Source organism: Chlorocebus sabaeus, chromosome 28 (genome assembly GCF_047675955.1).
Source record: "Chlorocebus sabaeus isolate Y175 chromosome 28, mChlSab1.0.hap1, whole genome shotgun sequence".
Taxonomy (NCBI): Eukaryota; Metazoa; Chordata; class Mammalia; order Primates; family Cercopithecidae; genus Chlorocebus; species Chlorocebus sabaeus.
Window position 1 is genome coordinate 3,918,494 of NC_132931.1, and position 15,941 is coordinate 3,934,434.

General features: G+C 44.1%; 1 protein-coding gene across 5 annotated transcripts in view; it reads right to left on the minus strand.

The window, feature by feature from the left end:
- Window positions 1–15,941, minus strand: part of AUTS2 (activator of transcription and developmental regulator AUTS2) — a 1,206,381-nt gene that overhangs the window by 14,067 nt on the left and 1,176,373 nt on the right. For 2 of the 5 annotated variants that reach the window (XM_073012670.1, XM_073012675.1), the window contains 8 exons: window positions 13,781–14,252; window positions 12,108–12,361; window positions 10,761–11,002; window positions 9,047–9,091; window positions 5,761–5,856; window positions 3,236–3,307; window positions 1,951–1,980; window positions 174–245 (listed from right to left, as the gene is read on the minus strand). In XM_073012670.1, the coding sequence (XP_072868771.1) occupies window positions 174–245; window positions 1,951–1,980; window positions 3,236–3,307; window positions 5,761–5,856; window positions 9,047–9,091; window positions 10,761–11,002; window positions 12,108–12,361; window positions 13,781–14,252 (1,283 nt within the window). The remainder of the gene's footprint in view (window positions 1–173; window positions 246–1,950; window positions 1,981–3,235; window positions 3,308–5,760; window positions 5,857–9,046; window positions 9,092–10,760; window positions 11,003–12,107; window positions 12,362–13,780; window positions 14,253–15,941) is intronic. The other 3 variants (XM_073012671.1, XM_073012672.1, XM_073012673.1) reach the window with 3 other exon arrangements.

Genomic DNA, 15,941 nt, shown 5'->3' on the forward strand with positions numbered 1-15,941 from the left:
GGGGAAAAAAAAAAGTTAAGACTTCCGAGTAGCTTTTCCAAGAGGGGCTTGATCCTTCCTAACTATGGGTCTGTAAGATGTATTTTAAATGCCTCGTTAATCAGGTTCTCCCGAGCACATCACACACTCACATGCCCATCCCATTCTTCCTATACCAGGAAGGTCGGACTGACCTTGACTTTCTGTTGGTGGTGGTAAATCTGCCAGGCGATGTGAACATGCATAGCACACCACTTCCCTGGTTTCTGGAACAAGAAAGAGCAACGTGGTTAGGAGGAAGACATTTCAGAGAAAACCACCTTCAATTTCCCCAAAGCTTTCAGCAGATTTTGGCTGCAGAGGCTTTTTTTCATGAAACAAGAGTGCTTTGTACTCTCCAAGTGCTTTTCCATCAGCAGCTCTTCAGCGCCCAGTCATAAGGGAGTCACAGCCAGCTCCCCCTCTCTCCCCACGTGGGCTTGCTACTCAGAAAACCACATTGACAAGGACCTCCCCGGTTAGCAAGGACAAGATGGCAAAAGCCTGAATCCCACTCTGTGTCTCTTCTCTTTCTTTTCTGGTGCCAGCTGGCAGACCTGGTAGAGTGGGAAGCCCTACTTAACAAATGCTGCCATGCTATAATGCAAATCAGCTGTTTAGAAGAGCTCATTAGTGAATGTCTGTGAGTCAAATCAAAATAAGAGAGGGTACAGAACCTGTCCTAACCGCCCCCAAGACTGTGGTTGTTTTAAACCCCCAAAGTGGTACAAAGAAATTCGCATTTTGATTGAAGCCCAGTTACCGTAAATGCTAAGAGTCAACTACTCATTCATGTTGGTGGGCACTGTTCCTACGTTTAAAAAAAGAAAAGAAACAAAGAGAAGAATTCCTTCCTTCCTATTCTCTAGGCCTCTGCAGACCTCAAGTCCATCCTCCACCCTCTGGGGTTGAATTTGAATCAATTATCTCTCCAATGATTTCATGTCTTGCTTTATAAGGAGTGGAGTACTGTGAGTGTATTCTCTTCTACCAGTCAGCGGGCAGGGACCACCTCTTCACTTCATTTCTGCTAAGTTATCTACCCATAAGCTCGGGGTGCGCGCTCAGTAACTACTGGATACACGAGAAGAAAACACAGCCTCATTCTACATCGGCGAAGAACAGAAGCTTCTGGTTTCTACAGTATGGGGTTATTGCCGAAAATATATACTTAAATGCAAGTCTGGGTCAGTTGTTTTCTCTTGCAATGAAATTATGGGTAGTTTGAAATCACAAATAATATACTGCCTCACCTAAGTGATGACACAATTCTCCTTTTTCCCCTGGAGAAATCAAATTATCTGATTATATGCCCTAGAAATGAGTTATGTATAGTAAGAAATCTGCTGTCCATCCATCTTCTGTCCAACAATTCATCACGTCTTTCTTACCCCCAACCACCAGGATTCATTTAGAGGTCATCACACTGGCCACTCTCCAGACCTCGAGAACAATTTGCTTTAAGCAAGATGTTAAGAAACCAACTGCTTATAGTATCTCCTTCCTGCACCTTAAAAGGAGGTCAAACGGCTATGGCAAGTCAATGCCACTTAGTACAGAAAGAGGGAGCCACCAGCCAAAATAAACAGACCCAGCTACATATTTTCTAAGTGCGAGAGAGACTAACTTCAGCCTACAGCTTCTTTCCCCTTAAGTTCCAACTAGTCAAACCTTTTTCCAGAACTGCTAAGAAGAGATCAGACTCAGTTGACTTTTCTCTGTTGTAGAGAGAAAAAAGCCAATGGCCTCCAACGGTCAAAGCAAAACGATTTAGGCCATTTTCAATCACACTACCTGAAAAACCCAATCACCATCATTCCGATGTCTTATTCCAACATTTCTATGGCTTATTTCCTTGTAATAGACTTGTATTTTTAACCCACAGGGAGTCAAATAGAGGTTGCAAAACAGTTCTATAAGAAGCTTTCTTACCCTTAACATAGGTCTGAAAGGATCTGTCAACTGTGAAGAGAAAATGACAACTTGGTTACATGCCTGTCACTCAAACAATTGCTCTAATTAACAAATTTGTAGTGCTTCATTAGGAGGGGAAATTAAAATGTTAGAATTTTACTTTTAAATGAAGTCCTTTTAGAGAATAATTAACCCATTTTCACACTATCAAAAGTGCCAAGTGTCCCCTCCCCCACTTCACAAGCCTTGGTACATCTACGCTGACAAGCCCCTGTACAAGTTTAATCAATAGCAATGTGCCCTCTGGCAATGTGATTTGCTCACATCACACACCAGGAGTTTCACTGTTTTGAGCTCCAACCACACTGGGTAGGTCTGAGGCAGAATGGCCTTCAGACCCCAGGCTTTTACAGCTGTCTACTAACTGGTATCCGGGGAGAGGTGTCCTTTCCATCCATCCAGGAGAATTAGGCTGTCTTTACCAATACCTTTACATTGATGACTTTACATTATTTATAGCTATTAGACATTTTCCAGAAGTTCACTACACATCATGACATACTTACATAGTTGAGTCATTTTAAACTTCTATCTAACTCTGGTTATCAATTTCTGACTGCCCTTATGTAGGTAAAAAGACAATATTGTTAAAGATGTTTTCATATTTCGTATAAAATGACTATAAATAACAATCAATGAGGCAAGATTATTTCTATCGTATAACTTCAAATTCCTTTTTTGGAAGCAGGCAGTGGTAATAAATTATGAATAAACAACATAACCAAAGCATAATGGATATTTTATTTAGCTCTAGAGTACAAAAGGATCCCTAGCACATTAAAAATAGAGGGCCAAAGAGCCGTGCAGTACAATAACTTCCTGACCCCAGGCAAGGGGGGGATGTGTAGCCTGACTTCCAGGAAGAAAAGCACCTTAGTGCTTTTCCATTCAAAACCTTCTGTAGCTACTTCATTTGTGTAAGACAATTTACGGAGACCATAGAAAGAGAAGATGGGTTAAGTAAAAACTATACAAGCTGACACTGTCCAATTTCTGGGCTCAGACCATAACTCATTCCTCTTTTCTCCCATTGGCAAGTCGGTCTCTTTGTGTCCTACGCGCGCAGTGAGCAGGAGAGACTGTTTTCTAAGAGTCATTGGCATTTTCTTCCACAAACTGGAAGAACAGCTGAAACAGCAGCTCGCTCAAAGGAGCTACGGAAGATGCGAGCACTGGGCTGGCCGTCCCGTGCAAACACACACCCCCTGGCGTTACCTGAGACCAAGCCTGACTTTGCACGTACCCTCGGGTCCTTTTGTAGTAAAGTGTGTGGGACTGTCCCAGGCCGAGCAGCAACATCGATAGGGTTGGATGTCTACAAATTAATTAGACCACAGCTTACTTAGGAAGCACAAAACAGGTGACACGAAAGCAAGATCCTTCCCTCCTCCTAAAGGAGAGAAGCCAAACTTCATTTGTTTGTTTCCTTCTGAAATGCAAGATTCATTTTTCTCAAGGACCACACATGCTCTTTCTCAAGGGGGCCTGACCACAGCTTGCTCTCTCCAGCAATGGCATCTAAAAGCAGAGAGAGGTCCCCAGAACATTTCACTGCAATAAAAAGCACAGGACCAAAAAAGAGAAGCAACAAACGTAAATGCTGTCCTGGAACTCCTCTTCCTCCGAATGAACCCATGGCAGGGACTGCCATTGGTGTTTTTCTTTTTTTTTAATCACCAAACATTCCAAGAAATGCTTAAGTGAACATTATTATAATTGGCAGGATCAGGTGTTTCTCATCAGAATAACTGAAAGTACAGACATTAAGCTCTCAGTTTTAACTGGTAGACAATAACAAGGAATTACACTCAGTAATTACTCATTAGCAGTGGTGGAAATGGGACAAGAGAACCTAATTTAGGGACCTTGCGGATCTGCTCTTCGATGATTTCTAAAGCAATTCTGCTTGCTCTTACCTATTCCCACCAACATTCTCAAATATTACTAATATTAACCTTATCTGTGAGCTTCTGTCTTTTGAATAAGCAACAATACAAAGCCTACTTTGGGCACAATCACTGCTTTCTAGTGGGAAAGGATTCAGGAGACACCACCAGTTATTTTATTGAAGAAATCAGAACTTCTATGAACACCCCCCATGCCAGGATATTAAACTTGTCGGGAAAAAGAGCTCAAGTTTAGGCACGAAGCTTGCCTACAAGGAGAAGGGGGGAATAAAGAATGAAAGAAAGAAAAGCAATCAGCTGCAGTACAACTAACAATTAAGCTGGAGTTGTTAACAGCCTGATTTGCATACATATGAAGAACTCCACTAATGAACTGCAATCTACATATTCAATCAGGACGATGGCCTGGAAAGGCCTATTTCAACACCAGGAGAGACACTTTCTTGCCCAGATGTAGTTTTCTGTGTGATTGGATAATTGTGAGTGAGGGACATAGTCTAATTTATTAAATGACCTACCAGTCTGCTTGGGGAGGCCCCAGAGATTTGGTGCAACCTAGAGGGGACAGGCCCAGGTCTGAGGAAGTAGTAAAGTGCGGACTGGGGGAAGGAGTTTAAAATCACCATCATTTTATCTCCAGATAGGAGGTGTTTAACGAGGCCATCATAAAAGCCCAGTGTATCAGTAACCTTGCATATAGGCTGCAATTCAATGGCGGCAAATTCAATAGATGAACTGAATTCAATGCAATTCAATGCAGGTGATTTTGAAGGGGGGGACCCCACCTCTAATGCCTTTTAATTCTTTTCCTGTCCCTAGTTTTAATGCAACACTCTGGAAGACTCTGGCCCAAAACTGTGTTTTCCCTTAGAAATGAGATGGGGGGAAATTCCAAAAGAGGAAAACTCAATGACACACAGCAAAATATCTTCAAGTCTGAGAATGGTTAACCACACGAAAGTATGACTCTTTTTATTTTTGTGTGAAAGTAAAATAGAAACTGTAAGTATATTTAAAAAGATAGTGTTTCCAGAATGACTCTTCAATATTGACCTTTACAGACAGCTGTAGCCAACGTTGGACAGCATTATCACTGACTAGGTGGAATAGAATTTAACTGTTATCAAGGATGAAAGGTTAATTTCACACTAGGATGTTAGTAACTGATGACAAAGTCTTGGCCTTGGCCAGTGTAACCATGGCAGGGGTGGGATGGCTGAGAGAGAGAGCGGAAGAAAGAAAGGAGGATCAAAATGGTAGGCGACCACCTCACCTGCGGGCAGACCCTGTTAGCAGCCGATGGGGTTGGCGAGAGAAATGAGGGAGAATGAGAGAAGAATTCATAGGACACAATTTTAGTTGTGGGACCTTGATCCCCACTTCTACTGAAGTAAATAAGGACTCAGCTTTGTCTTTACTAATTACATATACCTGAAGCCTTTATCCCCACTTCTACTAAAATCAATAAGGACCCAGCTTTGTGTCTTTACTGATTACATACATCTGAACAACCTGGCACACATGTGTCTGATACGGCATAGAATTCCTGACCAGAAGCTATGTCCACGATATTGGTAGTAAAAAAAATAAATATAATGTATATTTTGAAGAGCACAAGAAATCTTAGCTTAACTGAGATTACGTGGGTAGTACAGTTTGAAAATTGAATTTTCATGGCCATTTAAAACCAGATGGACTCGGGAAAAAAAAAAAAAAAAAGGCTCACTCTAATCCCAGTGGTCACTTAGGACCTGATTAATGAGTCACTGCGCAGGCAAGAGGACGCAGAACTTCCTGCACGCCCGGCCGCGGGAAGCCACTTAGACACATGCCTGTGTGTTTTCACTGTGAGGTTTCTTACCTTCGGCTGAAATGCTCCTTGTAGTGAACCAAAAGGGCCAGTGGGCGGGATCATAGGGGGGATGCCCGACACTGCAGGAGGATAGGAATGGAAGAGCTGTGGCCAAAGACGGAGAGGGGGAAAAAAGATTTTAGTAGGAGGCAAGTGACATATTCAAATTCCCGTCCCATAGAAAGACATCGACATGAGCAAGCCAAGTAATCTCAGTTTGATGCTATTAGTCAAGAAGCCATGATGGGATGATCACACAGATGTGCCATGAATGTGTCACTTCAAAAGTTAAAAGTAGTTCAGGATCAATCAGCCAGCAAATGACGTCCTGGGTGAGGGCATCATTAGAAAGGGAGCTTTTCTAATTATTAATTGTTAAATCAGAAGTCCTAAATGATTGGAGTTTTTAATGCGTTTCAAAAACAGGAGGGACTCTGAGCCAAATAAGATGCCCAGAAAATTACAAGTTAATTGGGGGGGGGGGGGGGAAAGGCAGAAAAAAGGAAAAAAAAAAGGGAAGAAAAAGAAGTCTTCATGAGTGCCAGGATTTTATACCATTAAAACTCGATTAGTACTTTTAGACTTTTAATAGTGTGAGGAAATGAGAACATATTCACAATCCTTGCTTCATTAGGCTGTTGTAGAAGTGGCAGTTCCAGAGGACAATTTAATTCTCTCATCTAAAATAATGACAAATATGTGTGAAAGGGTAAAATAAAACGACTCGATGTATACTTTAAACGGAGCTGCCAATTGGCCTAGAAGATGGATTCTAGTTGCACAGAAATAACCCGAGTCTGGAATATCACTATCGAGCTTTCACTTGCTCTTAAGTCTTAGGTGCTCAAAGCACTTCTGTATGAACATATGAAATCTGAATTTTTATGGCCACTTCTGAACGGTTTCTGCTATTAAATGAACAAGCTCTTTGGAGGATACTCAAGCCAAGCCCTTCACGTAGGAGTCCACTCTATGATGGTAACAGAATGAGTCTGAACGAAGACTATGAATTTTCCTCAATCAACAGTCTATAAAAGGACACAATTGAGGAAAGACATACAGAGAGAAGGCAATGCAAACACATCTTTCCCTCCTTCTAAAAATTTAATCTTTTTGAGGTCCTATTGGTCTGGTTCCATTTACTGTGATCAAGCCACCATACAAATATTTTAAATAATGCCCCACCCTCGTGGTTGTTTATTATGTCAAAATTACAACAGTAATTAAAGCTCTTCTTCGTAAAGTATTTGTGTCAGTTATTTTTGGTAATTCACATTTTGCAATCCCATTTTCAGAGCACGTCCTTTTTCTGTTGGTCTTTATTTCATTTTGCTCCCTTCAATGATGCGGCAAAGTTTTTCAGACTAATTGATATTGAACTAAATCCACTTAAATAGTGATTGCAAGCCAAGTGCCCTCATTTAAAACTACTTTTAAGTCTAAAATTGTGTTTTAGATACTTGAGTGCATTGCATCTTAACTCCCCTTATAATGTCCTAATCCCCAAATCAGGGGAGACTGAGTACTTCATATATTATCCACTATAACTCCTAATATGAAATAACTCTCCCACAATACACTGAATAAAGCTGAGTAATTAAATACATGCCACAGTAAAACACACTGAGATCTCTAGTACTCTGCCTCCAGGTGGGCATTTTCCCTTTAAGTTTACAATTTAAAAATTGGATGTTCTTACCACTTTCTTTTTGTTTTATTCCATTACTGACCTCTTAGAACATAAATATAGCTGACCATTCCTCCCCCTGACTAAAAACCTGAAGTACCTAATAATACATACACTTTCCAAAAATTCAGGCCTCCAGGCTTATTCTCCATCTTCGGCCTAGGACTGTAGAATATACATATGAGAAGGCACCGCAGTGGATCCTAGAAAGTAAATCTGAGCCACTTGTTGGGCACGTTGAACTTTCTATATGAATTATTGTGTTAGCTGGTCCTTACTTTAAATCAGCAAAGTATAGACTAGGGGCATAATGGTGCCATCCATGGGCCAGACCCAAAGAGGAAATCCATAGGTCTACTGGGCTTTGGGTGTCCCCGTGAAATATGTTTTTGTATCCCAGTACTGAGCAGAACAGGAGGGGACCATGTTGGGAGGGATGGGGAGGAGTCATCAAATACACTTTTCTAACTTCTTTTTAAAGAGGTCTTTCATCTTATGTTATTTCTGAATGCCCCTAGAGTACATAATTCTCAATTGATTTCTAATATTTACTAGTCTTGACTTCTCAGCTGTACTCTTGACTAACATGGTATCTAATTATCTGGTTCAGAGTATGAATGAATTCAGTCTTTGCTGACCTATTAAAGTAGCACTTCTACTCAAATGGTTAAGATAACACTACCTACAAACCTAAGCAAGAACAGTTGAGTATGGTGAATCAACATGGCTACAAGCAATGATTAACCTTCTCTTTTTTCTGGTTTCATTTAAAAAAAAAAAATCACTGGCAAAGAAACTTGCAAATTTTCAGATAAAAATGATGCAGTATTCACCCCATCATCAAAATATCATGGAAATATTCAAGGTCTTTGAATAAAAATAAGCTCTTGTCTTACAAGTTAACTGAACATATAACTTAGGGTGTTATCAGTTGAAGTTCCAGAACGTACTCTTAAAATTGCATAAAACAAGGTTTTTTTTTTGTTTGTTTGTTTTTGTGTTTTTTTTTTTTTAATAAAGGAGAATGAGTTTAAAGAGAAAATATCACTCATTTCAATTTTGGGAGTTTATTTTAATTAAGTGATATTTTTACTTTCCACTGCAACAAACTCAACAGAACAATACCAGCCATGTGGAAGAGGGTTCTACATTTAGTCTAGAGCAAATGAAAATCTACTCGTTGAAGAGTCATGAGTCAAAAAGACAAGGGACTTTCTATTTAGAGGACATAATTCAGGTTGCATTCCAGGACTTCTGTGTTAGTGACATTTCAACTGACAACTGAAATGCTGTGATTTCGGACTCTCCTGGAACTCTGCTGACTCCACTGCAGACACCTCACTTTGCAGGACAGATGCCTGACTGCCACTAAAGAGCAACTCTGCTTTCAAGCCTTCCGAGTGCTTATGATCTTTTGATTCAGAAGATGATACTGCATCTTTACCAAAAGCAAAACACCACAAAAGCAAGCATCCAACGTGGCAAGGAGCAATGGGAACTCTTGCAAAGATGATTAAGGAAGGCTGCTAGTCATTGACTGATCTGTGGCAACAGCACAAAAATGGCAAAGCAGTTACATTCAATGTGTAGCATGGTAATGAAACTCACACTGTGCCGGTAGAATGGGTCAACTTTTGTAGGGTATTTGTCAAACTGTAAAGGGATCAAAGCAAAAGCTAGTTACTTAATCTGCATTTTTGTTCACTGCTACAGTGGAGGTGGCCCTACAAAGCTTCCCTGTCATTAAGCTGTCATCAGACCCAATAACCTCATTATATATGAAACCATTCTGAGCTCCTGAGTCTCCCTGACAAGAAGACAACAAAAATGGAAGAATAAAGTGAAAAACCAAGTGGTACATTTGGGTTCTGCACATACTAGGATGCCTTTCTTCCTACTATTTTCTTTCTACAGATTCGCACGAACCAAACATCTAAACAGGAGAGAATAGGCAATTATCCAGATAAATCAGAGAGAGGTGAGCATTTGGTCTGATTTACCCAGTGAAATCCCCCTATTTTCATCTTTACTTTGGCAGAAAAACTGTCTTGCCATGCAGCTGTCTTCTGAAATGTATGACACCCAAATACAAAGTGATCTGGGGTAGGCCAGACAGCCTTTCATTTGAACAGAAAAAGAGTATACTATTGTCCCCTCTAAATAATGTCATCATATTGATGCCATAACTACCCTTGGTTAAATTAATTTGTGAAACAGCTCACACAGGCCAGCAGAAACCTTTCTCAAAGTCTTAGGATCTTCAAAATCTAATTGTTGAGAAGTATAGTTCATCCAAAAAAGAGATACAGGATTTGCTATTAAAAACATATTTCTGGTCACAAGGCCTCATTGCTAATATTCCTTGAAATGAAATTTATAAAACAAACTTTAAAAACATATTTTTAAAAAGTAAGTTGAATAAGATGGGGGAGGGAGAGGAAGGAGAGGAAGCAAACTTGGGTGAAGTGGACTCCTTTTAAAATCATGCAATTTATTCTCATAATGCCTATAGTGACGACCTTAAAATCCAGTATTTTCTGAAATACTAAAAATTAAGTAAAAAATGACTCTAATACTCACTGTTAGACAGGACTCTATCTGAGAATATTTACCATTCTAATATGGCACTATTAATTATGGTTATTCAGTTTTAAAAAAGAAATTCCTAACTGGTTCTGGACATGTGCTAGGCCCCAGTGAAGACCAAGACCATGTCATGGCCAGTGGTTCCTCTTGCCCGAAGGCAGAGAATTCTGTCCCTGCAGGGATCCCTGAACACTTGCGGACAGAGCACAATACCAGATTAGGGACTGTCTTAGGAAACACAAGAAATATAACACCTCCAACAAAGTGGGTTTAAGGAAGCCATCGAAATGCGCAGGTGGACGTGGCACCCAACGCAGTCCCAGCCTCCTGGCCCAGGTCTCTCTCCTTTCTCTTCTTCATCCCCATTACCCTGCAAGAATGTATGTGCTAGCACTTGGTGCAAAGCACAAGCAGGTGCATTTTCTGTCTGGTGACAGTCCCCTGGGATGCTCAAAAAAACAAAACAACCCTTTAAGAAGTTAGCCATCAACACTGGGCACGACTGTTTTGAGGGCAGATGGAATCATTTCCACCGGCAGTGCTGGATACTACTGCCCAGAAAGAAGTTCCTACTATAGGCCCCTGAAGTCAGAGCTGCCTGAGGCAGGGCACTAGGACACATTCCCTTCTCTCCAGCAAACAGCCGTCACTCCCCATTCGATCTCTGGTGGCCCCGCTGCCCAGCCCGGTCCCACGTGCTGCATAAAGAAAAGAGTCGTGCTCTACTTATCCTCACATTTCTGCCTGGGGTACGCACCATGGGAGGTGCTGGCGTCGGCATGATGGCGGTGGGCGGGATGGCGTGGGGGAACGGCGTGAAGGTGTGCTGGTGCGTGTGCTGGTGGGTGTGCTGGTGCTGGTGCTGGTGCTGATGGAACTCGGTCCGCAGGTAGGGCGGAGGGCCCAGCGAAGCCCCGCGGTCAGCACTCTGAGAGGCCAAAAAACGAGTGTTCAGTTCCTGTCGCAAGATGTCTTGCTCTGGAAGAGAAGAAGAGGGAGACGATGACACCTTTTCCTTCAGAACAGGACATCGGAGTGCCTTCCTGTGGAGGGATACGGGGCTGATGACACAGTGGCAGGGGTGACAGGGTGCGGCTGGGCCCTGAGATAAAAGGGGGCAATCAATGAAGCAGAGGAGACCAAGGCCCAGTCGCACCCTGTCTCCCTGTTCTCTAGCTGGTCTCCCAGCTTTCAGGGACAGGCAGTCTATCGATTTGGGGAAAAGCTCCAGGCCAAACGCCAGAGTCCGATTTCCAGCTGTCACCACCAGCTGAGTGACCCTGGGCAGGGCAAATAACCCATCTGAGGGCCAGTTTTCCCCTCTTCAAGAGGGGGACAATAATACTGCCTAACTCATGGGTTTGATTTTTGAGGGTTAAAGCAATTTGCACATTTAAGTGCTTGGAAACAGTGACAGCACACTAATAAATGTCAGCTGTTCACATGGCAGGGCTCGCATGCCCTCTTCAAGTGTCAATTACTGCTATATGGCTCTCTGTATTAGCAGCATACCATGGCTACACTGGACCAGAACTGGGACACTTGACCTGATTAACACAGGTGAAGAGACAAGGACCCTGTGTCTAACACGAGGTCTGCCCTTAAAATTCTGGGATATATTGTCACAAAGAGTGTGTCATCTCCTCCCAAGGAGACCAGAGAAGGCCCTGCCCAGTGAAAAGAAACCCCTTAAACCAGGACGCAATCTAAGATCCTGGAGCGAAACAGACATGGGCTTGGGGACGTTTCCATCGCTCTCAGGAGAGCCCAGACGACACAGGACACACGCTACCTGCGTCTGACCACTCAGTGGCTGAATTTAGCTGGAAATGCCTCCTAACTCCAAACAAACCTCCTCTCTTTAGGCAGTGTCAGGTTCACAGCGGTTGAGCTAAGCTTAGTATGGGTGCTGACAGGTATTTTTGCTGGACCTCAGGCCAGAAAGCATTTGAGGAAGATTAGAGTAAGGAAGGAAAAAATTGTAGGCAAATGCAACCTTCCAATCAGGACAACATAGGTAGGGTGAGGTCACAGCCAGGGGTGGTGGGTGTCGGGGTCATGAGCACAGGCCCCTCCATCCTACCTGAGTAAGTGCTCCCGGCAGGGTGTCCGGCCACCTGCAGACTTCCTGATGTCAGTGGTGGTGGAGGAGGCAGAGCAGTGGGAGGGGCAAACATATTGGGGTGATGTGAGTGTGCGGGGGGCTGGAGGGTGGGTGTGAAGCTGTGCAGGGGGCTGTGGTTGGGCAGGGAGAGGGGGAATGGGGAGGCAGAGGGGTGGTGGGAGATGTGAGGAGGGGCGGGCTGAGTCTTTGCTGGAGTGCTGCTTCTGCTACTGCTATCGGAGCAAGAAAAAACAGAAAAGAAAAAAATAAAAAAAGGTAAGCAATGTATTCGCTTTTAAAGAATCCTGTCTCCTTCCCCTAAACCCTCACCACAGTCTCTCTTGCCCCTTCCTCTTTACAGATCCTCCCTGTATGCACACACTTTCTGAAATTACAACTCCTGCAAACTTTCCCATCGTTACTGCAGACAGAGAAAACCGAAACTGCTCCTTCAGGGCTGTGGGGCATCTTGATGTCGAGACAGCTCATTCTGCCTAAACCTCAGGGCCTCTCTCGCTCCTGTGGCCAGATTCTCATCTCTGCCCCTAGAAAATCCCCAGCCTTCCATTCTCCACTAGCTATATCTCCTATAAAGTAACAGTTAACACAAAGGAATAAAAAACGCGATGATCTGAGTTCACCCCATCTGTCTTGTTACCTCTTAAATGAAGACACACAAAGAAGAGGTGAAACCCAGGTGCCTGGGTTCTCACATCACTTTATGGTCTGGAGACCACAGAAACGGCTGAGGGGTCAGAAGCCGGGCCTGGCTCCTTGGGGAAGAAACCTGCCTCCCAAAGACTGTGCCGTCGCCTCTTAGGAAAAAGCAAGGCCCGGAACCACCAAAGCCTCCAGGTTTTCAAAAGGAAAACAGTAACAAAGACACACAGCCTCAGGAGCTGTGCCGGGTTAGAATTATAGCCCCCAGGGCACCAAGGGTTGGCCCCACTTGGCGCTGCACACTGGGTTTCTGCCTCTCTTTTCTTTGCTGTGTTCCTCTGTGCTGCTTTTTAGACGTTTCTTTGTAACTTGGCAAAAACAAGACCGAGGAGAGCCTGGATTTCCATACAGAAATTTCTCACTTTCTCTAAACGCAGCTTGTTTTCTTTCTTCCCTACTTCTCTGACCCACATAGGAGGAAGTAAATCAGAACCCCCCCGCAAAAAAAAAAAAAATCTTTAAACTGGAATACTCATTGGCTCCCAATCTTCCTGCCTTTGGAACTGCAGGGAGACAAGTTTTCTTCAATACTTCTTCTGTCAGAGTTTGCAAGAGCCTGCCTTGAAAGGATCTGCTCACACTGCGTGGCCTCTGATATGCCCCAGGCTTTGATTCCCTGCCTCCCACTGCTGCTGGGTCTCCCTGGCCCAGGACTTTTCCAAGCCTTCCTCACCTTCCGCCTCCGCTCTCTTGAGTGCCTAAAATATTTTCCTTCCTTACAATGTCCTCGCCACCCACCCATCCCAACCTGTCCTTTCCCAAGAGACCCGAGTCTCACCCAACAGCCCCATTCCCTGTCTCTAGTCTCAGAGAAAGGGATGATGTTTCCAACAAGGAAACTTCAGTCCCCCTAGGGATCCCTCCCTGAGTCCCACCCACCTGATCCCCAGGGAGAGGGCAAAACTCAGGCCAAAGAAGAGCAGGCCACTCACCTTAAACTGTTGAGGCTTAAGCTACTGCTGTTGTAGGCTGACAATGGCTGGGAGAGGCTCTGAGCGGAGGGGTGGGCCTGCACAGGTGGGAGGTTCTGATGGAGCAGCTGGGTGGGGGACTGTGGCCTGGGTGGCCTCTGCACCTGAGGCTGCGGGGTGGGCTGGAGCTGGGCCTCAGGAGGGCCCTGTGGTGGCTGTGTAATCGGAGGTGGGGGCTGAGGTGGGGCCTCTGTGCGCTGCACCAAGTCAGGGTCTGGAGAAGGAGCTCGGAGTTGGGGCTCCGTCTGGGGCTGGGGTATCGGCTGTGCGACCTGAGGGCAGGGGTCTTTAAGCACCACAGGCTCAAAGATCGGCTCTTTGCAACAGTCCTGGCTCTTCTCCTGGCTTCTCTCTAGACCCGATATCTTGGGGACAATCGGCCCTGCATCCTGGCTGTCATGTTCTGGTAGCGTGCCAACACCTAACTCCGGATCTGCATGGGAGAGAGCAAAGACAAAACCACAGGCAACCACATGTGAGTGTAGGGTAATGAGGGAAAGCAAACTCCAAAGCTATCACACAGCTCCAGCAGCCGGACCTGGCACCAACCCTCCTCGCTTGGGTCCTTGTCTCCACCACGTGCAGCGGTATGTGCCCACAGCAAATGGGTCAATGGTGGACAGAGAAAGATGCAGGAACAGCCTTTGCCCATGGAGAGCAATGCCCCTGGGGATGTGGGAGGGGAGAGAAAGGCCAACCGGCCAGAGGAGACTGCATTCAAGAAGGCAGCCTAGCGCCAGGCATGGGGGCTCACACCTGTAATCTCAACACTTTGAGAGGCCCAGCTGGGAGGATTGCTTGAGCCCAGGAGTTCGAGACCAGTCTGGGCAACATAGCACGACCCTGACTCTCCAAAAAAAATTAGTCAGGTGTGTGCTACAGTCCAAGCTACTCGGGAGGCTGAGGTAAAAGGATCGCTTGAGCCCACGAGTTCAAGAGCACCCTGGGCAACCTAGCGAGATTCGAGATTCCGTCTCTATAAAAGAAAAAACAGCAGCCTAGACTACATTCTGAAAATTAATGTTTTCCTTAACCTCCAGGAAGTCTTTTATGGCATCACAATTAAGAAACAATAGTTGACAAGTTGATTTTTCCCTTTTAAAACAAATACATTTGTTGAATACACAAAAGAAAGTGTTTTCAATAGCAAATGAGTCAAACATTATTTAACATCACACGGATGTTTTTCCTTGGCCTTCCCTTCCTCCCCACTTTCCACTTTGACCAACGGGACACACTTCACATTTACAGATAATTTTTGGTTGACCAAGTGCTGAACTTCCAAGTCAAAAGGCAGGTCTCTTAATGCCCATCACCTGATCCCAGCAACATCTGCGATCAAAGGTACAAACGGGAACTGAAATAAAGTTTCCCGTCAACTACACTTGCTAGAGCTTTTAAGAAAGTCCCCTTGGACCACACGGGGGTCGACACGCAACTAAGTTAAAGGGGTGCTGGACGTTGAGAATAAGCTTGGATATTAAATTTAAGGGAAATTCTACACTTGTGAAAGAAATACAGAAAATAGCTGCTCCTGTATGGATGTAAAAGATATACTCCCTCCAAAGGTCAAAAGATCTAAGGGCCACGTTTAGTAGAATGGCTTATCTGATTACCCCATAAGCCAAGCTCCATACAAATCTCAAACCAGAATAACGAAAGACCAATAGGGCATTCAATAGAAAAGAATGGCCCCATTTGGGAGTAAGTACTTTTGTATACAGCTAGGGGAAAATTATCCTTCCCACATTTTTGTGCTAAAAAGATGCATCCTTTTATTACTACACAGTTTCAAAAGAGAAAAAGAATAGATGACAACATCCTTTGACAGTGCTTTTCAGGCATTCTTAAATGAACTACCCTGGGCGTTAACTTTCTCCTCTTACCTCATTGTATCAAATGGGGAAAAGCATGTGGTATTCGTGTTGGTTCTGTGTATTTCTGGGGTTTTCTGTCTGTTTTTTGTTTTACAGGTGGTCACCCCAGGTTGTTTAGGCTGGACTGCACTGGACATTCACATGTGTGATCACAGCATACTACAGCTCCAACTCCTGGGCCCACGGGTTCATCCTGCCTCAGCCTCCTGGGTAGCCAGGATTAGAGGGGCCTGCCACTGTGCCCA